We start from the raw sequence: 22,577 nt of genomic DNA on the forward strand, positions 1-22,577 counted from the left end.
AAATATTTTAACTATACCTTATAATAGAGATGATCTACCTGCTTTGATGAACTTTCTTGATTTATTAGGCTAACATTGCATAGAATTCCTCAAATAAGAAATAAACACACAAATGTGGGGCGACCTATACAGAAAATCCAAAGAATAAACAACAATTAGGACAATATGCAAAGACCAGACATGTAACACTCTATTTTAGAAGCAGTTTTCAAGTTGTCTTTTTTTTTCTGGAAGTGACAGTTTAAATGAAGCCTCTGATGCTCTTTATAACTTTAAGTTATTAGCATTTAGCAGAAATAGTATCCACCTGACCCCAGGAACTAGCTCCACAATCCAAACTGAACAGACAACATTCCATTCTTTCCTTTAATTAACATTCATCAAGTTATTTGGTGTGTAGGGCTTAGCAATGAGAGGTCAAGAAATGGAGTACCTACGTGGGACTGAGACATATAAGGTACAGGTGTGAGGGTAAAAGCCAGAGCAAAATGCTAGTGATGTGGGGACAGCCCACTTTTTAAAAATAGGATTATAAATGTAGAAATTTATTATGAATTAATATGTGGAAAATACTGTGGGTGTTTTAAGACACAAGAAATTATTAATAGAGTGTTTCTTACCTAGAATAATTTAAAAATTACTGAAGAGCCATCACAGAACTATAAATGGGAACCACAATGAGATACCCTTTCACACTCACAGGATAGTTATAATAAAAAGACAAAATACCAAGTATTAGCAAGGAGGTAGAAAAAGGGGAACCCTCATGCAGCACTGATAGGGATATCAAATGGTAAAGCTGCTTTAGAAAGCAGTCTGGCAGATCCTTAAAAAATCCATCACTATGACATAGCAATTAGGACAATATGTGAAGACCAGACATGTAAAACTCTATTTCCTAGGTGCATCTCTAAGAAAAATGAGCACAGGTTCATACAAAACCATGCACAGAAATGTTCATAGCAGTATTAACCATTAAGAGACAGAAAGCACACACCAATGTCCATCAACTGGTAAAGCCAGTGAGCCAAGACAGGTGGAACAGCTAAACACACTGAAGCAATTTACACAGATACACAAGGTCCCCTCCCCACAGATAACATCTAGGCTTCGGTTGTACTTCAGCTCCAGGCCCAGAAAAGCAGCAAAACCAGGTGGGCGACACCAGGACCAGCTGTGATGACTGACAACCCCGGCCCTGGCAATGACCCATCAGGGGGGACCACAGCCCTGGAGGAGCCCACCTGGAAGGCTGTCGAATATTCTGCTGGAACCCTCCCTTGACACCTCCGCTAAGGCTCCCCTGTGAGACAAAGGACCCCGTGCATTTGTCTCCTCTAGGAGCAGCTCCCGAAATTCCCTCCCCCACCTTCCCCCAGAGGCAGGCACCTCCTAAACCCTAAAGGACCCCCAACAAGGCTTGCAACCATTGGCAGCTTGTCCCAGGCTCACCCCTGAACCCCTTCCCAAGGCCCCCTTTTCTCTGCCTTCCCAGAGACCTGAGGCAGCCCAGCCTGGCTCTCCTGTTGCTGCTTCTATGCTAAGCCCTTTCTTGTTTTACTGTCCCAGCTTTAATAAACGTTCCCTCATGGTTACCTGGGCTCCTGTTGTGAATTATTTCCTGCACAAATTCAAGAACCCACACACTACCGGCTGGCCCTAGGCAGACCCACCAAGGGCCAGGTCCCCTTTTCAGTAACTAACTGATAAACAAAATGTAGTATATCCACACAATGAAATATTCAGCCAAAATAAGAAATAAAGTAGTACACTGCAACATAGATAAACCATAACGAGATTATGCTAGTAAAAAAATTAGTCAGAAAAGGCCACATAATCTATCATTCTTTTATAGGAAATGTCCAGAATAGGCAAATCTATAGAGAAAGAGAGAGATAATTGACTGCCTGGGCTAGGAGGAAGAGGAATAGAGGGAAAGTGGGAAGAGGCAGATAATGGGTAGAAGGTTTCTTTATGGGGTGATAAAATATTCTAAATTTATTGTGATGATGGTTGTACAAGTTTGAAAATACTAAAACACTACTGAATTATATACTTTAAAAGGGTGAAATGTATGAGATGTGAATTATTTAAATAAAGCTGTTGTTAAAAAATTTTAATGAAGACGATCAAACAACTAATTCTAACACAAGGAGGAAAGAAATCAAATGCTAAAGTGGCAGAAACTATGAAAAGTGATGTTGCTGCCTGAGGATGACCAGGACGTGGTAGAGAAGCAGAAGGCTTCAAGTGAGTAGGAACTGACTGGTCAGAGTGGAGAAAACACACTCCCAGGGCGAGATTAATATAGAGATAGGGGAATTCCTTATTTTACCTCTTCACTCTTACGAAACAAAAACAAAGCCCTACAATTTTCAGAATTTTGGAGCTTCTATTTTTATCTCATAAACTGATAAAAGAAAATACATTTTCATCCTCAAAGAACAACCTTAGCGAAGAATAAAACTGCACAATCTAGCAATTTATAACAAGGTTTTTGAAATCAGATGCACCTGGGTAGAAGCCTGACTTCATAGTTCTGAGCTAGCTAACTTCAGAAAGTTACTTATTCTAGAAGCTTCCCTTTCCTCATTTCCATAAGGAAGGTGGTTCTTATATAACTGCTATAAGGATAAAGAGAAATAGTGTACATAACAAAAAATGTAACAAGCCCATGTCAGTCACAGGCAGCCAGCAAGCCAGAACCAGGATTTCAGCATGTCCGTCCAGCACCTGCTGCATCTAGCTGCTCCCCAAAAGTCAGCTGCCTTTTGCACATGTAGGTGCTCTCTCTGAGCCCCTAGAATGGATCAGTACTCTTCAGGTTCCTTCCAAGATTCTACTCATACAAAAGATCAGTGAACAAGAAAGACTTGACTCAAGTTTCCTTAGGAGATAGGGGGGTGCTTACATCACATACAGGCAACAAACCTATTCTAATAGCCATCTACTCGTTCAACCTTGCAGAGCACACGGACAGCCTGCCAGGGAGGCAGCAAGGTCAAGCCCTTGCAGTGCATTGGGAGGAAGAGTTGCACTCTGCTCAGCTCCCTCCCAAGGCTGCACTGCGACACAGCACAGAAGGCCTCCAGCCGCAGGGCCCAGGAGAAGACAAGTTCACAACCTTCTTTTGTTATTCTAAGAATATACTCTAAGGAGCCCGCCCCAACTATTTCTCATTAAAAACAAAACTAGCCGAAACCGGTTTGGCTCAGCGGATAGAGCGTTGGCCTGCGGACTGAGGGGTCCCAGGTTCGATTCTGGTCAGGGGCATGTACCTGGGTTGCGGGCATATCCCCAGTGGGAGATGTGCAGGAGGCAGCTGATCGATGTTTCTCTCTCATCGATGTTTCTACCTCTCTATCTCTCTCCCTTCCTCTCTGTAAAAAATCAATAAAATATATTAAAAAAAATAAAAATAAAAATAAAAATAAAAAAAATAAATAAAAACAAAACTAAACAAAAAGGGCAAATAACACCCAATGCTTTCTTTAGGAGAAAGTGAAGAATAAAGGACTTCTTCAACTTGCACATCAAAACTGCAGATACCTACCAGAGCTACAGATAAACCCAGTCAATCTGATATTTATAACAGGAAAGAAAAAGATAAAAATTCATCTATTTCCTTATTACACCTTAAAGTATTAGTTACATTAGCTACTAGGCTGAACTGTATGACTATTAACTAATCCAATCATACCATGAACCCAAGCTTAATAAATATAAAAGCCCAACATCCTTATAGAAAAGAAATAAAAATAAAGAGTATTTCGTAAATTTGCTCACAATAATACTAGTTGAGAATGTTTAGCTTGTGTTTAAATATTAACTGAAACACTATACATTTTGCCTTTATTTCTTAAGTGGAGCCACTAAACTAAAATGGAGAGTGCATATCATGTAACACACTAACCACCTCCATGGGAACAAAACGGAAGAAATAAACCTGTCTCTTCTGCATTCTTTCACTATTGCAGAGAATTCATATGACCCCTAAACCAAACTCATTTCCTGATTCCCAATCTGTTTTGTCTAAACCTTAGAAATAGAGCATACTTGCAGCTGGAAACAAAATTAAATCATAGCAGCTAAAAATCCAAAGTTTTTTATATGTTCCAATTGTCTAAATAAATATAACTATGGCTAGCAAATAAATATGACATAATCATGGACATGGTCTGTCATTAAAACCTAAATATGTTGCAAATTCACCATATAAAGATTTATGTACTACAGAAAAAATTAAACTCACAAATATGATACATTTTGACATGAACTCTTCCTTATATTGAGTCATACTTCCCTCCTTTTAAATGTCACCCTTTAGTTTGAGAAGTTCTGGGTTAACCAACTGACTGGGCTTCAGGCATAAGTATGAGATCTGAGATGGAGATTCAAACCATAGATTTCCCATAAAATCTTGAAATATTCCAAGATTTTTGTATTTAAAGAGTCTATAAATACCTGGCCACTGGGTGACTCTCAACAGGGGCGATTTTGCCGTCCAGGGGACACTTGGCAATGCCTTGAGACCATTCTGTTGTCCTGCCGCAGAAGTGAGTGGAGAAGAGTTACTGGCATCTAGTGAGCAGAAGGCAGGGAACCTGCTAAAGGTCCAGTAAAACACATGACAGTCCCTCCCAAAAGGATTATTTGGCCCAGTGGTCGCCAACCATTTGGACCTCATGAACCACCAGCGGTTCGCGGACCACCCATTGGCGACCACTGCTCTGGCTCACAATTTCAATAGTGCTGAGGCTGAGAAACCCTAGGGGCTAGAATAGATTCTATCTAGACCAACAGATAAAGAAGATAAAGAATTATAACCAAGATCAAGGGAAGGTTAAAAACAGAACAAAACTAAGGCTTATGTGATCTGACTCCTAAATTATACTACTTCCAATAAAGTTAGAAAGATGAAGAAAATAGAAAAAAGATTCTTCGAGCTTGTAGTTTTTGAAATGCAATCCACTTGTTAGTTACATGTTCTTTGTCAGTAGAACTAAGCCTCCTCCAAAAACAAACAAACAACTCCTAGAAAACCCTTGTTTCCAAAATTCTATTCTATTCAATACATGCCTGCTGTTGAGGAACAATTAGGAGGTAGAACAAACTGCCCAACCGCACACCTTCAACAATATAAACCCCTACAAAGACACCAAGGATAATGCAATAGGGGCACCAAAAAGAACTCCATAGAGAAAACTCACTCAGTTTTGGATAAATGCCTGCTCTTAAGTCTTAGACAACTTCTATCTTTTATTACGGTGCAGTGAAAGCTAAAAGCTTTCTACTAGGATATAATAGTTCTCTGTACAACAGAAAACAATATAAATTTCAAACATGTTTTATTCTTGGAACTGCACAGTAAAGAACTTTATACCCACGAGAGGTCTGGGCTTAGCTGTTAGCTTTTAGGAGGTAACCAATATCTTTTAGAGTTGGGGTCATCACATTACATCTTAGGGTGAACTAGTCATACCCAATACAGGGTTGGCCATGTCAGAAAGAGACCAAAAGATCATGTGATTCAGGATGGGGACTTTGGGTCATGCAATCTGTCAACCTGGATGCTGAGTTCAACCACTTGGACATTCAATCGATCATGACAATGTAATAAAGCCCCAATAAAACCTCTCAGTGGGGCTTGGGAGCATTTCTCTGGTTTGCTGTCTCGCATCAAAGCCAGGAGGGTAACGCACCTGAGAAAAATGGAAGCTCTGCACTTTGGAACCCTCCTATGTTCTACCTAATGTATCCCTTGGCTGATATGTATGTATATAAACCACAACTATAATGGTTTTCAGTGAGCTCCATGAATCTAGCTTCTGGCAAATTATCATATGTGAGGGTGGTTTTGGGAACCCCCCTAATCTTGAACTTGGTGTAAGTGAGGATGGTCTTGGGGACTTTGCCCTCAAACTTTGTTTGGCTAACTCTGGGCAAGAAGATACGTTTATTTACCAGTGCAAGTCTGAATATCTCTAGAAGCTTGCCTTGTGTAGTCATTTCCCCGTCTGTGTGGCTGTGACCTCTGACTTGCTTCTAACCAACAGAACATGGCAACGGTGAGGGCATATATGTGATTATGTGTGCATGATTGCTAAAAAGATTACAATGTCCATCTTACTGCAAGACTACCTTCCTTTTTAGCTGTGAAGAAGCAGCCTGCTATGTTAGGAGCGCCTGATGGAGGAGGTGACGTGGCAAGGAACTAAGGGTGGCCTTCAGCCAACATCCAGCAAGAAACTTGAAGCTCTTAATTCCACATACTGCATGAAGCTTCAGCCAACAGCCACGTGGGCTCACACGCAAATCCTTTACTGTATCCAAGTCTTGAAGTGAGGGTGCAGCCCCAGCCAACACCTTAATTGCAGCTTTCAGGTAAGATCCTGAAGTAGAGAACCAGGCAAAGCCATGCCTGGACTCCTGACCCACAGAAACTCTGAGATAATAAATGTATGTTATTTTAAGCCACTAAAGTTGTAATACATAACCAATACAATAGACAAGTAGTGGTACTCGTCAGAAATGCAACATTAGTGGGATATTTCTAAAATGAAAATAGGATCATATTACTCACTAGCTAAAAAAAAAATCTCTCAGTGGTCTCTCACTGGCTATAGAATAAAGCCCAAACACCTTAGCAAGGTACAAAACTCTCCTTAATCTGACCTCTAGTCCCTTATCTGAGCTCTTAATATGTGCCATCCACTCATAACTTCTCTCCCTCCTCCAAGCTCCAGCCACATACAACAAACAAATGTTCTCCCCAGCTATGCGATGCTACCCTTCCTAGACATCACCCTCTGTCTCCATCCCCAGTCGTCACCTATTTTCTTTTCTCTCCGTAAGTCAGGTTGGTGCAGCCCCTGTGGCCTCACCCTCTCAGGCTATCACAGAACTCTGCACATTTCTCGGTAGGAGGTCCCACTGTGCATTCTATGGTTTGTGTGCTGACTTTCCTGCTGATTTACAAACTACAAGTTGCTTGAGGGGAGTTTTTCTCATGCATAGTTCTGGCAGAGAATGACTGCTCCCTAAACTATTACTAAATGAATAAATCCCAATCAAAGTGTAGTCCTGGCCATAACTTTTCAAGGAAAGTTATAATCCACAAATTTTTTTGTAGCACAAAGTATCAAACATTAGTAAAACTATGAATCTTTAAGATTCTCTAAATCTGACACTTAATATATATCCAATTCAATTCTCTACATTCATCATTATCTTCTGTTTCATTAGATATTTTCAAAGACTTTAAAATTTTTATTGTACCCTATAAGCCATGAAATTGACAATTTTTATTAACCAAACCCAGAAAATATCACAACTAAATTTGAAATAATACACATTCAAATAAAAACATAAATATCAAGTTTTAGTTTATCCAATTTTTAATTTGAAAGGGCCTTAGACCAGTTTTGAATAGAAAAAGAGAACAAATTAGTATTGTTTCATTTTCTATTTTTTAATATTTATCCACATGCACATTTACTAGATTTTTAGCCTAGAGGAGAAAGAAATGTTACCTTGATTGCTAAATGCAACAAAGAGTGATAATATCACTTGACTCTTTAACCTTAAATTTAATATTAAATAGTTATACAGTTTCCCTCATTTAGCAAACAAAAATATATTTTGTTATCAAACCCCAAATTATAAATCAAAGCTGCTTTTTAAAAGCTAACTATGGCACTTGAATTATTTTATATGTAACTAAAACTAATTTTTACATTGGAAATTTCTTGGTTCTAAACTAACTATAGTCTGGAACAGTATTTTTACTCCTCATAAAATTAAGATCATACACTATGCTTTAGTTTGCTATTTTATTTCATTCAAAAACAGATGTTTTATGTCCTGTGAAAACATTAAAATGAAAAGCATGCTTTTACAACTATGTCATCTTCATAAACTAATGTTCACAAAAAATTAGTATTCATTTTACAAGGTAAATACAACGCAAACTTACAATAATTAGTATAAGCAGACTGAGTACAACAGTTACAAATATTGTAAGCACAGTTCTCGAGTGCAAGCCATTACTTTTCAGCCTAGAGAAAGAATGTTGGCAAAGCTCTCTACCACATGGAAACTGCTTTTAAAGCTGCTGGGCCCTGAAATTCTACTCAGCAGTTTAAAATCAATCCACAGCTTTCTTCATTCACCCTCCCACTTGGTGCTTATGCGCAGACATGAACATCTATTGAGGGAAACCACAAAAAAACTTCATAATAGCTACAACGGTAGACTCCCCTCTCCCCAGTATTATTTTAAATATCATTAAAATGTGATTCACCTAACAGTCTTAATAAATGTAAAGGCTATCTCTAATTTTTTAATGTTCCAGTTACCTCAAACAATTACTTTTAACTAACACTTTAGTGTAAATCATTACATAACTTTAATATCCATTGCAGGCAAGAACACAGAGCTGCAAACATCACCGACCCTGTTATTCATTTTTAACCACTGATTTTTGATGAATGGCATTTACAATGCAGCACCAGCAACTCTGAGTGATTCTGTTTGAAATTATTTAAGAAAAAATCTTAAATGTGTACCACCAGATAAAATCCACCAGTAAGCCTAAATCTTACCTATTACATTTCTCTAATCCTTGATTAAAACTTCTATCTTTTTCTAGTCTGCAATACTATTTTTTTACTTTTCATAGTTTAAATTGATAAAGCTATTTTATTAACTAAAAACAGTGATACCTATGACAATGAAAAACTAAGAAAATTAAAATTATGGCTTTTCCTACATTTTGTACAACTTTTAAAAGTGTTAATAACTACTTTTTACAATGTTAAATTTAAAGTTTAAACTTTAAAACTTTTCTTAAAACTTGTTTTTGTTCATACCAATACAAATCAAGAGTTCTTATAAAGTAGCAAAGTTGAAATATGATATTTTAAGCTCACATGAGACAGGATCTTGGGCCTTCATGTTAACCATTTATACTACAGGTATTCTAAGATTTCAAGTTCATAAAAGTACTGTGTTCAAGGCACTTAATTATTAAGAAACTAAAATTATCAACATTGCTTGGATTTTTTGATAGAAAAGAAATAAAATCATTTTCTGAAACTGTTTTTCAGAATATCACTGAAACATAAAAACGTTTAGCATGTAATTTAAGATCACTAAGGGTTAAATACTTGTTCTCTGGCCCCTACTGCATATACTCTGCCAAAAACTCCTCTAAGCTTTTAAATATTGCTTCGATGGTCTGGATTTTACTTCCATGGAAAAAGGAGTATTGTCTTACAGTCAGCAGGCCACTAGCTTATTAACTTCCAGTCACCTTAATTTTTGTTAAAATGAAGATTCTGCAGTCTACACTTCTCCTGTTACTGTTTGTGCCTCTGATAAAGCCAGCACCACCAACTCAGCAGAACACCGATAATTTTGAAGAAATTTTATTTACTCGACATTATGAGGATCAATACCTGGATGGAAAAAATATTAAGGTACCTTATTTCCATTCTAAATTTCACTTCTAAAATAGTCTAGCCTATTTAACTGCATGCTTTTGTTTTTTTGAACGTGTCTGATAAGGTTAAGAGGAAAGAAAAAGCACTTTAAGTGTTTCAAATTAATTAAAAATAAGTGTCCCTAAGATTATATTTTTAAAGAACGCATGCCTCAATAAATCATACTTATTGTAACCAAACAGTATCTACAGTAACCAACACATAAATACTTAAGCAAAACTAAACTTTAAGATACTCCCTGACCAGTTGGAATTTATAGTATTAAGTAGTGTTAAACAATGCCCTATATTTGGATATTATGTTATTTCAAAATAAAATAGGAGATGTGTATTAGGAGAAATAAAGATGAATTACCAGCTTAAGGTTTATTATTTTAGGAAGAAGCGGTTCAAGAAAATAAATAGAAGAGTACTGTCATTTTGGTATATATAATATTTCACAAAATTTATAGATGTCAACTATAGAGAGTATCAAAAATGAAAAACTACTTAATATGGGGCTTTCTGTTTAAATCAGCTTCAACGATTTAGATTATCAGTTTGTACCAACTTGAGTTAATACTCTACCACATCTTTCATACTCACTTATATGGGCTAAGTGATTACTTGTGGTTTTATCACACAACTGGGTAAGGACAAAGTAAACACATCACAGAAGTATCTTTCGCCTGCCTATAGTGTGACACACACACTGAAAAATGAGAAATGCAGCCAAATATTTAACAATGTCGGTCTCTTCAAAGTTCTTCTCCAGTATGAATAAGATGGCAAAGATTTATAAAGTGTCCAGTTATTAAGTCTGTCCTTCCTTCCTTCCTTCCTTCCTTCCTTCCTTCCTTCCTTCCTTCCTTCTTCCTTCCCCCATCCATCCCTCCCTCCCTCCCTCCCTTCCTTCCTTTTCTTTCTTTCTTCCTTTCTTTCTTCCTTTCTCTCCCTCCCCCCTCTTTCTTTCCTTTCATTCTCTCTCTCTCTCTCTCTCTCTCTCTCTCTCTCTCTCTCTCTCTCTCTCTCTCTCTCTCACACACACACACACACACACACACACACACACGAGTAAATGTTAACACCACATTTTCTGTCAACAAAGTTAGTTAATATGCTAGTATTATTCTTGCTAACAAGAAGACAAAAAAGATAGGTATAACTAGTTATAGCTTCAGATTTTTTTTTTAAAAAGGCCCATCACAATAATAAACTATTGGCTCACATGTATGATCTGAATCTATCAATCAGTTAAAAGAATACTTTGAAAAGTCCCTGGTCCCAAAACATGTAATAAGTAAAAGAAGCTCAGTTTTACTTCTTTATGCTGCTTTAGAAGTCTATCTTAATATAAACGAAGTGGAGCAGAGTTCAATGGTATTTAATATACAAAGAGAGTGGAAGGGACTGTTCAACCAGAACACACGAGAAAGTGAAGGAGCCGAGAGCGAGACTAAAAGGGGAAAATGCTCCTGAAGGGTACAGAAACCAGGGCACCACACAGTATAGTCTCTAGTCTAATGGCAGAACATGTTCCCTCCCAGAATACGAAAGAGAGTAAATGGTAAAGACTCCAATTCTCCTAGAGCTAACAGCCTGGACCGGTGGTCTGAGTGTGGAGGGTAGGCTAGAATGAAAGGACTCCAAGGCCTTAATGCACGTGCATATATACTTAAAGGTCACTTCCAGAAGCGGCAAAGAGAGCCTACTCAGGGCTGTCCAGGTAGGACACGACTGGTGCTTAGTACAGGCCAACATGGCAGAATATGAATAATTAAAAGAGCTACTTCACATAAAAATAATCTCAAGACACTAATTTCATTTTAGGTTCCACCTCAGAAAATCTTTAATTCCAAGGCATAGAATTCTCCCCTAGATCCCATTTGGAATGTCAATACATTTGACATTTAGGAAGCACAGAGTTTGGCCTTTGAAGATATCAAAATTTTTTTAAAAGACCTGGTTCTTTTACTCAAGGAGCCCACAGTATAAGTAAAATCAAGCTAAACAACTCTTTACATTTTAATAAGTATATAAAACATAAAGTAAATGCCATTATGTGACTATGAGAAGACAGATGTTGTCCATATCCCTCAGTTTATATGGTGAAAATTAGATTTCTCACACTTGATAGTACATTTTTATTTTTCTAATAGAAAAAAGAATCTATGATAACACCTGATGATAAAAGTCTTCAATTACAAAAAGATGAGAGTTCAACATCATTACCCCTCAAAAAAGAAAATGATGGTAAGTATGAACAGTCTATCATCTATTTTTTTAGAAGCTTTAAAAAACAGCTTATAATGGAATTTTAGTCTTCATAGTAATCAAAACTTGTCTCTGAATAGAGTAACCCCAAATAATAGAATTCTATCTCCAAGAACAAAGTCAAATAGGCATGTTAGGAGTGCACATCATTTCCCACCCCCTCTTAGGAGTGAGAAACATGGAATAGGAACATGCAGGAACAACCAAAGCTAATGCAGTGTAGCCCCTACAAAGTCTGTCTTTCTGTCTATGTAAAATCAATTCAAGAAACAGTTATTAAACACCGATTAGTTTTAAACTTAGTCCTCAACGTACATTTAGACTTAATTTTTCAACTTTATAATGGCCCCAAAGTGATACTCATAATAAATTACACAAGATACTCAACACTTTATTGTAAAATGGGCTTTGTGTTGGGCACTTTGCCCAATTGTAAGCTAATGTAAGTGTTCGGAGCACATTTCAGGTAGGCTAGGCTACACTATGATGTCCGGAAGTAACCCCATCGTAAGTTGAGGAGCTTATGTACTATGTATAGCCTGAGGGTAAGGTAAATAAAATGTAACTCTTTCCCTCAAGAAAGTCACATAAGACGGAGAGATGGTTACACAGACTGTCATCAACTTATGATAGTTCAACTTACATTTTTTTACTTTATGATGATGCAAAAGCAATACACATTCAGTAGAAACTATCTAGGCTTAGGCTAAGATGTTCAATAGGTTAGGCATAATAAATGTATTTCCGACTTAGAATATTTTCTTCAAGTTTCAGTTTAGCTACACTAATAAAAGAGAAACATGCAAATTGTGTCACCCCGCTACGCCCACCAGCCAATCAGAGCAACTATGCAAATTAACCCAACAAAGATGGCAGTTAATTTGCATACACAGGCATGGAGTGAAGATTGAAGGCTCAGGCCGGAGTGAAGACTGAAGACTAGAGACTGAAGAGGCTTGGCTTCTCCGCTGCGGCCGGACCAAAGGCCTGGGTCCCAGGTGCCGGAGGAAAACTGGTGCCGGCAGCCAGGGGAAGGAAGACCTATTGCATGAATCTCTTTGTGCAACAAGCCTCTAGTCAGTATATAACTCCACCATTAAGTTGAGGAGCATCTGCATACAGTCATGTGCTGCATAATGATGGAGATACATGCTGAGAAAGGCATCATTAGGAGATGCTGTCATGCAAATGTTGTAGAGTGTGCTTACACACACCTATATGGTATAGCTTACTACACACCTGTGGTGCATACAGCCTATTGCTCCTAGGTTACAAGCCTGTAAAGCATGCTACTGTATAAAACAACACAATATTAAATCAACCAGAAAAGAAAATGAAGCAATCGAGACACAGTAAACACAAGATGGTTCAGGCTGTTGCCAGTGTGATACAGCATGTAGTTTTACAGTAAAGATTTGTTCATTAAGTAGAAAGAGTACACACACGCTAAAATAATGTTAAAAATTATACTGTAGTAAATACATCAGTCAGTGACATACTCATTTATTATGGACATAATTGTATGTGTTAGTTACTCTTCTGTGCTGGTAATTCAGTAGGTTTGCATCACCACAAATACGTGAGTAATGTATTTTGCTACGACGCTATGAAGGATACAACTTCTTTAGGTGATAGACATTTTTCAGTTCCATTATAATCTTATGGACTCTCATCGCATATGTGGTTTGTAAATGACCAAAACATCAATAGATGGTGCATGACTGTATATAAATAATTATAATGCACATTTCACTTAAATCAATAGAAAACATAACTACGAAGTCCTATTCAATAGTTCCTATCTATTTGATTTATTCTTATTCTATCACAGAACATTATTTCACATGACAGTAAAAAATCACATAGTAATTTCTATATTGCTACAATAAATTAAAATGAACCAAAACAGATAATATATCTTAAGAAACCTGAAAGTATCAAAGTAAAAATAGACTTGGACAAATGGAAAGATATTCCTTGTACATGGCTAAGGTGATTCAGTATCATAAAAATGTCAGTTCTCTAACTTCGTAACAATAAACTTATTTAAAGATCTGATAAGGTTGATACTCAAGTTCACATGGAAAAATCAAAGCTGCACAAACAGCAAGGGAAATACTGAAAAATGCCAGGTAACTGCAGGAATCAGAAGTACCATACACATTAGAACATACTTTAAAAACTCTACACTTTTAAAAAGTGTGATACTGGTGCATGAATAGACTAGAAAGTCCAGAATCAGGCAGAAATACATGTACAAATTTAGTATATAATAAAGTCAGCATCTGAAACCACTGAAGCAAAGATTATTTTTTGTTTATTTATTTTTTGTCAATCCTCACCCAAGGATATTTTTTCCATTGATTTTTAGAGAAGGACGGAGGAAGGGGGAGAGAGGAACACAGAGTGCTTGCCTCCCGCACATGTGTCCCAACTGGGCTGGGGATCAAACCTGCACCCAGGTACATGCTCTTGACCAGATATCAAATCTGAGACCCTTCAGTGCACGGGCCTAGGTTCTACCACTGAGAAACACCAACCAGAGTCAAAGATGATTTTTTTTTTAATGGTGCTTGGACAACTAAGTAGTCAACTGAAAAAAACTACAATTAGATCTATACCTTACACTGAAAAAAAACTCCAAATAAATTCAGATCTAAATGTAAAAAGTGAAACCGTACAAATCCTAGAAAATAAATTGGGTGTGAGGTACCTACAAATCCAGAGGCAACCATAGAAAATATCAATGAATTCGACTCCATAAACTGAAATTTGCATGGCAAATACATCATAAGTGAAGTCAAAGGTAACTAAAAATTGAGAAAAATATTTGCAACTTATTGCACAAAGAATTAATACCTCTAAATTATATATATATTTTTAAAGTAAAGATCTAGGAAAAAAATCTGACTGAAAAAAGACATTGGAAAAACAGCCAAAAGAGATGTACAGATAATTCACCAACTGATCCTATCTAATAAAAGGGTAAAATATGCAAATCAATCATCACTCCATCACAAAGATGGCGTGAGTAGCCTGGCAGAGTGCTTGCTTCATCGCCGTGCCAACAAGGCAAGCTTTCCACCCCGGCCGTGGAGGGCCCCTGGGCAGTGGGCATGGAGTGGCCGGAGGGGGGGATAGGGGGGGAATCTTGTGTCGTCACCCCAGCAACGAGGCAAGCGTTCTGCGCCCAGCCGCAGAGAGCCTCTAGCCAGGCCAGGCGCGGAACGCTTGCATCATTACAGGCCAGGCTGAGGGATCCTCCCCACCATGCACAAATTTCGTGCACCGGGCCTCTAGTATAAAAATGATCCTCAAACATACAAAAATGTTACATCTCCCACAGAGCAATGCAACTTAAAATTACATTGAAATGCCATGTTTTAACCTGACTGACAAAAATTAAAACTGTGACAACATATTACTATATTCAGTTGGCAAGGCTACAGGGTATCAGACAATCTCATACATTGTTGGTGGAAAGCAAACTGGTACACTTTTGGACCAAAATTTGGTAATCATATATAACAAAGAGGTAATATGCAAATTGACCGTCGTGCCCTCACACAAGATGGCCAGCAGGGGAGGGCATTGTGGGCAACCAGGCCTGCAAGGGAGAGCAGCTGGGGGGGACCAGGCCTGCAGGGGGAGGACAGATGGGGGGGATCAGGCTGGCAGGGGGGGTCGTTGGGGGGGGCAGGCCTGCAGGGGAGGGCAGTTGGGGGGGACCAGGTCGGCAGGGGAGGGCTGTTGGCGGGGACCAGGCCTGCAGGGGAGGGCAGTTGGGGGCAACCAGGCCAGAAGGGGAGGGCAGTTAGGGGCAACCGGGCTGGCAGGGGAGGGCAGTTATGGGTGACTGGGCCGGCAGGGGAGGGCAGTTGGGGGTGATCAAGCCGGTAGGGGAGAAGTTAGTCACCAATCAGGCTGGCAGGGAAGTGGTTAGGGGGTGATTAGGCTGGCAGGCAGAAGCGGTTAGGGGCAATGAGGCAGGCAGGCAGGCAAGCAGTTGGGAGCCAGCAGTCCTGGATTGTGAGAGGAATGTCCGACAAAACCAGCAGTTGGACATCCCCCGAGGGGTCCCAGATTGGAAAGGGTGCAGGCTGGTCTGAGAGACACCCCCCTCCACTGCACGAATTTTGTGCACCTGGCCTCTAGTATCGAATAAAACCAAATCCAAAAGAAAATACATATGCAAAATCATTGAAACACTGCTTGCAATGGCAAAATATTGGAAACAATCAAATTTTCCATACATTGGAGAGTGTACGTATAAAGTATTGCATATCCACACAAGGGAATACTATGCAGTTGTGAAAATAAATGATATCTATTGAACTAATATGGAATGATTTCCAGAAAACATATATGAAAAAAACCCAAGTACAACAGTCTATCTACAGTATGCTGCCTTTCATCTCACAAAGAAGGTGATATAAGTACAGGCATCAGTTCACTTGTTTCTAAAGAAACCCAAGAAGGGTATTAAAAAACTGAGACTAGTTACCTACAGGTCACAGATGGGCCAGCAGTGGTAAGGAGTGAGGATGGGAAATGAGGAGCTGTGTGGGAGGATAGTGGCACTACTCTGTGTACACCTTATTGTGCAGATTTGATTTTAGAACAAGGTTATGCTTCACATAGGCAAACGAACAAACAAATACACTGATGAATAAAATCAACAAGGATAAGATAAAAAACCAAAGTGAAATACAAACAGAAAAATATAAACTTAATTGCATTTCAAATGAATAACATAAAACACTAAAAGGGAAAATTCTAATCCAAGTAACCCTTCAACACAATGTTTTGACTGCATTCCTTCTGACTAAAAAATAAATACATACATACATACTAAAATTCCAATGAGTGGGTTTGTAGCAATAATGAAACTACTTAATGCTTGTTCTAAGACTGAGTAATGTAAAAGCAAACACACTGTGGATAATGAGAGCTAGGTTCCTCACTGTCAGAGAAGGGTGTTAGAAATATGGAAAGGAGAAAGGCTAGAATGAACACTGTGGAGCTAAACTATAACACCATCAACTCATGGCTTGTAAACAGATACAGAAACAGATATAGATGTGTCTGTCTCTGTGTGAGCACGCATGTGTTGTGTATATATGCATATGGTGTGTTTATGTATATGCTAGAGGTCCGGTGCATAAAATTCATGCATGGGTAGGGTCCCTAGGCCTGGCCGGCGATCAGGGCCAATCCGGGCCTTCCAGCTGCTGGATGGGGCCTCCCTTCCCTGGTTGCCGGCTGCCAGCCGGAGCCTCCCTTCCCCAGCTGCCAACCAGGGCCTTCCTTTGTTCCGCACCACCCGTGGTGGTCAGCGCACATCAAAAAGAGCGAGCAGTCTCCCGGTCAAACTCCCGCAGTGACAATTTGCATATTAGGCTTTTATACATAGACTAGAGGCCCGGTGCGCAAAAATTTGTGCGCTGGCGGGGGGGGGGGGGGACGACAGTATCCCTCAACCCCACTTGTGCCCTCTCACAGTCTGGGACCCCTCGGGAGATAACAACCTGCTGGCTTAGGCCCACTTCCGGGTGGCAGAGGGCAGGCCCAATCCCTAGGTGTCTGTCCCGCAGCCCCTGGTCGGGCTCAGAGCTGGGCTGATTGGGGAGTTGGGGCGCCACCCCCTTTCATGCACAGTGCAGGGCAGATCAGGAGGTTGCGATGCCACCCTCAGTCACTCTCAGGGTAGGGCCGATTGGGGGGTTGGGGTGCCACCCCATCACACTCAAGGCAGGGCCTATGGGGAGGTTGCGGCTCCACCCTGTCACACACAGAGCAGGGCCGATCAGGGGGTTGGGGAGCTCCCCCCTATCAGGCACAGAGCCGGCCGATCAGGGGGTTGGAGCGCTGCCCTCATCACGCACAGAGCAGGGCCCATCAGGGGGGTTGGGGCTCCGTACACTGTCACCCACAGAGCAGGGAAGATCAGGGGGTTGGGGAGCTCCCCCCTGCCATGCACAGAGCAGGGCGGATCAGGAAGTTGCGATGCCACCCTAAGTCACGCTCAAGGTAGGGCCAATTGGGGGGTTGGGGCGCCGCACCCTGTCACACACAGAGCAGGGCCTATCAGGGGGTTGGGGAGCTCCCCTCTATCAGGCACAGAGTGCTGGGGTCCAACCCCAGCAGGTCCAGGGGTCCCCAAAGGTCTGGACGGAGTCGGCGAAGAGGGAAAGACTCGGAGGCAGTGTTCAGTTGATCAGCATGGTTGGGTTCTCTTGCCTGGTTCTATTGCCAGGTTCTGTAGCCAGGTTCTGTCTCTAGGTTCTTCAGCCAGGTTCTCTCGCTAGGTTCTGTTGCCAGTTTCTATGCAGGATCTTTTGCCATGTTCTGTCTCTAGGTTCTGTCTCTAGGTTCTGTTGCCAGTTTCTGTCCAGGATCTTTTGCCATGTTCTCTCCAGCAACGTTCTTCTGTCTCTAGGTTCTGTGTAGGTTCTGTGTCTAGGTTCTGTGTCCTGTTGTCTTGTTACATCTGTATTTATACCAGTTGATTCCAATCCTATCAATCTCTATTCCAAAGGTTAGGGCGTTTCTTATCTCCATTCCAGGGAGTAAAGATTATGTAGCTTAAGCATGATTGTTCGTAGTTGAAGTGATTAACTACCCACCTGGCACTTAGTTAAGGGGTTTTATTCCCTCCCTAATTTCAGGAGAAAATCCCTACCTGGGGAAACAACCTTTCTCGGAGAGGTGACCTTGGTTAAAACACATAGCGCCAAGAAGGTGAGCAAACATTAAGAACAGTATGCCATATATGCCAGGTCCCTTGAAACAGCAAGGATGGACCGGCTCCCGGCAACAGAGCAGGGTCAATCAGGGGGTTGGGGCACCTTCCCCTGTCACGAACAGAGCAGGGCAGATAGGGAGGTTGTGACCCCTCCCTCTGTCACACACAGAGCCGCAGGGCTATCAGGGGGTTTGGGCGCTGCCCCCTGTCACGCTGATCCCGGTGCCGGGAGGCCTCGCGGCTCCGCTGATTCCGGTGCTTGGAGGCCTCGCAGCTCTGCTGACCCCAGGTTCGGGAGGCCTCGTGGCTCCGCTGATCCCGGTACTGGGAGGCCTCACGGCTCCGCTGATCCCGGTGCTAGGAGGCCTCGCGGCTCTGCTGATCCCGGTGCTGGGAAGCCTCGCTGCTTCACTGATCCTGGTGCCAGGAGGCCTTGCGGCTCCACTGATCCCAGTGCCGGGAGGCCTCGCGGCTCCGCTGATCCCGGGTTCAGAAGGCCTTGTGGCTCTGCTGATCCCAGGCCGGGAGGCCTTGAGGCTCTGCTGATCCCGGTGCTGGGAGGCATATTACCCTTTTACTATATAGGATAGAGGCCTGGTGCATGGGTGGGGGCCGGCTGGTTTGCCCTGAAGGGTGTCCCGGATCAGGGTGGGGGTCCCACTTGGGTGCCTGGCCAGCCTGGGTGAGGGGATGATGGCTGTTTGCAGCTGGTCACACCCCTTTCAGGATGCGGGTCCCCACTGGGGTGCCTGGCCTGTCTGGGTGAGGGGCTGAGGGCTGTTTTCAGGCTGGCGGGTGACTGAAGCTCTCAGCCTCTCCTTTTTTCCTTATTCTGGGATTTATTTACGTTCTATGGCTGTCACTGGAGCTGAGAGCCGGCTTTAGCTCAGACCTCGGCAGCTGAAAGCAGGTTTCTGGACTTTGTTTACCTTCTGTATTTGAAACTTTGTTGCGACTCCAGCTCTGAGATCCCGGCTGACTGAAAGCAGGTTTCTGGGGTTTTGTTTAGCTTCTATATTTGTAACAATGTTTCTTAGCAGCTGAGAGGCCGGCAGCGTCAGGCCGGGAACCTGGCTTCGTCCGTCACTGGAGCAAGCAAGCCTCCCTGTTCGCGTCAGCTGCCTGGCTGCCGGCCACCATCTTGGTTGGCAGTTAATTTGCATATCTCGCTGATTAGCCAATGGGAAGGGTAGAGAAGTTACGGCTAATTACCATGTTTCTCTTTTATTAGATAGGATGAGTATATGATGTATATATACGTGCATGTATATGTGTATATATATGTATACTAGAGGCCCACTTCATGAAATTCATGCACTGGGCGGGTCGGGGGGAGAGGGGAAAGGTATCCCTCAGCCCGGCCTGCACCCTCTTGCATCCAGGAACTCTCGGGAGATGTCCGACTGGCCTGCGGGGATTGGGCCTAAACCGGCAGTCGGACACCCCCCAAGGGATGTAGCAGTGCGCCAAGTGGCAGGCAGCCATGGAGTAGCCAGAAGCAGGGCCAGGTGCTGCACCGCTTGTGCTCATCCCAGCCTATATGCCTACTGCCACCACTTGGTAGTGCTGCCACGGAGTCACGAGAGGCTTCCGCTGCAGCAGCTGCACTTGCCAGCTGTGAGCCCAGATTCTGGCTGAGCGGCGCTCCCCCTGTGGGAGTGCACTGAACACCAGGGGGCAGCTCCTGCCTTGAGCGTCTGCCCTTGGTGGTCAGTGCGTATCATAGCAACTGGTCGACTGGTCATTCCATTGTAATGGTCACTTAGGTTTTTATATATAGAGATAGGACATATGTATCATGTGTGTATGTATGTGTATTATTACATATTGAGAGAGAGAGAGACAAATATGCATGCATACATTTCCTAGCTCTCTCTGATGGAAAAGCCTAGAAGCAATGAGATTCCAGTAGCAAGGAGCATATCAACACCCAAATCTTGGTTTCTAAATACTATTCTCCATTAAAAGTAACCAGTACTCCTTGAAGAAATAGCTAATGTCAGGCTTGGGCCAGGGAAAAGGCAAGATTGGTCTGGGACATCTTACCAAGCCAGAAAATAAGGAAGTACTCAAATAATAATGGCAACATTTAACTTTTAAAGAATTAATCAAAATATAAAATATACCTGGGTATAAATTTGCAAAAGATGTACAAGGACCTGCACACTAAAATCTAGACAACAATACTGAGAGAAATTTAAGAAGACCTAAACTTATAAATAGATACAGTGTGTTCAATGATCAGAAAACTCAAAGTTATTAAGATGTCAATTTTTCTCAAATTTTTCTGTAGATTCAATGCAATAACAATTAAAAATCTATCAGGCTTTCCTGTTATTTAAATTAACAAGCTTATTGTCAAATTTATGTGGAAATGCAAAGAACTTAGAACAGTCATATCAACACTGAAGAATTACATTGGAGAATTTATACAACCTAATATCAGCACTTATTATAAAGGTATAGGAATCAAGATACTGTGATATGAGCACAAAAATAAACAAACAGATCAATGAAACAACACAGTCTAGAAACAGACTTACACAATATGATTGTTTACAATGATGCCAATTCAACTAAAAAAAAAAGACAATTTATTTTAAAAATGGTGCTGAAAGAAGCAGATGGTTATAGGAAAATAAAAAATAAACTTTGACCCTTCTTTATACCACATATAAAAATTAACTCAAAATGGACTCTATGCTTAAATATATAAAGAGTGTAAACTATACAACCTTTAAAAGAAAACATAGAATGGAAACTTAGTGGTTGGCAAAGATTTCTTAAATAAAACACAAATGAATCAACTGTTCTTCATTAAACTTAAAAATGTTTGCTATTCAAAAGACATTGATAAGAAAATAAAAAGAGCCCTAAGTGGTTTGGCTCCGTGGAGAGAGCATCGGCCTGTGGACTGAAGGGTCCCAAGTTTGATTCTGGTCAAGGGCACAGGCCCTGGTTATGGGCTCATTCCCAGTAGGGGTGTGCAGGAGGCAGCCAATCAATGATTCTCTTTCATCATTGATGTTTCTATCGCTCTCTCCCTCTCCCTTCCTCTCTGAAATCAATAAATATATATAAAACTAAAATAAAATAAAAAGACAAGCCACAGACTGGAGGAAAATATCTGCAAAACATAAATCTGATAAATGACATATCTATAATATATACTCTTATAATTCAATAATATACTCTTATACTTCAATAATAATACCAAAAAAATGCATTTAAAAAATAAGCTAGATGAACAGACTCTTCACCAAAGAAAATACATGGATGGCAAATATAAACAGATGCTTGGCATCATTAGTCATTAGGAAAATGCAAATTAAAACATGAGATACCACAACCCACCTTACCTGAGTGGCTAAAATGAAAAACTCCAATCATACCAAAATGGTGGTGAGGATATGGAGCAACTGGAGCACTCATGAAGTGTTGATGGGAATATAAAATGTCACAGCCACTTTGGAAAATAGTTTGGGACTTTCTTCAAAAGGTAAACATACACCTACCCAGCCATTCTACTCTTAGGTATTTACCCCAGAAAACAAATGCATTAAGTCCACACAACTTGTACATGAACATTTTTAGCAGCTTTCTTTAAAATACCCCAAAACTGGAAACAACTGAAATGTCCATAAAATATAACTATAACAAGGGAATACTACTCAGTAATAAAGAAGAATGCACTACGGATACAAGCAACAACAGATGAATCTCACAGTAACTACGCAGAGTGAAAAAAGTCCGACAAGAGTATATACCACATGATTCTTTCGATACAAGATTGGGAGGGAGGGATTACCAAAGGGCGTAAGAAAGTTTTGGGGGTAATGGGTGTGTTAATTATCTCAATTGTGGTAATGGTTTTATGGGTATATAAAAATGCCAAAAACGTATACATTATACAAGTTAAATATGTGCAATTTATTGTATGTCATTTAACACGTTAAGCGCCAAGCCTGTTTTGTCTTCCTTTCTGTTTCAGTCACCGGTGACTGACACGGCGCTTAATGTGCTAACCACAGAAAAGCTGTGGCAGTATAAAAAAGTTTAAAAGAGTTCTCACTGGCT

General features: G+C 40.8%; 2 protein-coding genes and 1 long non-coding RNA gene across 5 annotated transcripts in view; 1 reads left to right on the forward strand and 2 right to left on the reverse strand.

The window, feature by feature from the left end:
- Positions 1 to 9,426, reverse strand: LOC118657347. Its single transcript, XR_004967990.1, has 3 exons — positions 9,314 to 9,426; positions 4,465 to 4,545; positions 1 to 124 (listed from the first exon to the last, which is right to left on the reverse strand). It is a non-coding gene; the product is annotated as an uncharacterized LOC118657347 (long non-coding RNA).
- Positions 1 to 22,577, reverse strand: part of LOC118657345 (centromere protein P) — a 255,966-nt gene that overhangs the window by 157,350 nt on the left and 76,039 nt on the right. The window lies entirely within an intron of this gene.
- Positions 9,219 to 22,577, forward strand: part of OGN (osteoglycin) — a 23,358-nt gene continuing 9,999 nt past the window's right edge. Inside the window, exons 1-2 of the mRNA XM_036311223.1 lie at positions 9,219 to 9,479; positions 11,641 to 11,734. Coding sequence (XP_036167116.1) covers positions 9,330 to 9,479; positions 11,641 to 11,734 — 244 coding nt within the window. The 5' untranslated portion in view covers positions 9,219 to 9,329. The remainder of the gene's footprint in view (positions 9,480 to 11,640; positions 11,735 to 22,577) is intronic.

Source organism: Myotis myotis, unplaced genomic scaffold (genome assembly GCF_014108235.1).
Source record: "Myotis myotis isolate mMyoMyo1 unplaced genomic scaffold, mMyoMyo1.p scaffold_m19_p_52, whole genome shotgun sequence".
In the NCBI taxonomy this organism is placed as follows: domain Eukaryota; kingdom Metazoa; phylum Chordata; class Mammalia; order Chiroptera; family Vespertilionidae; genus Myotis; species Myotis myotis.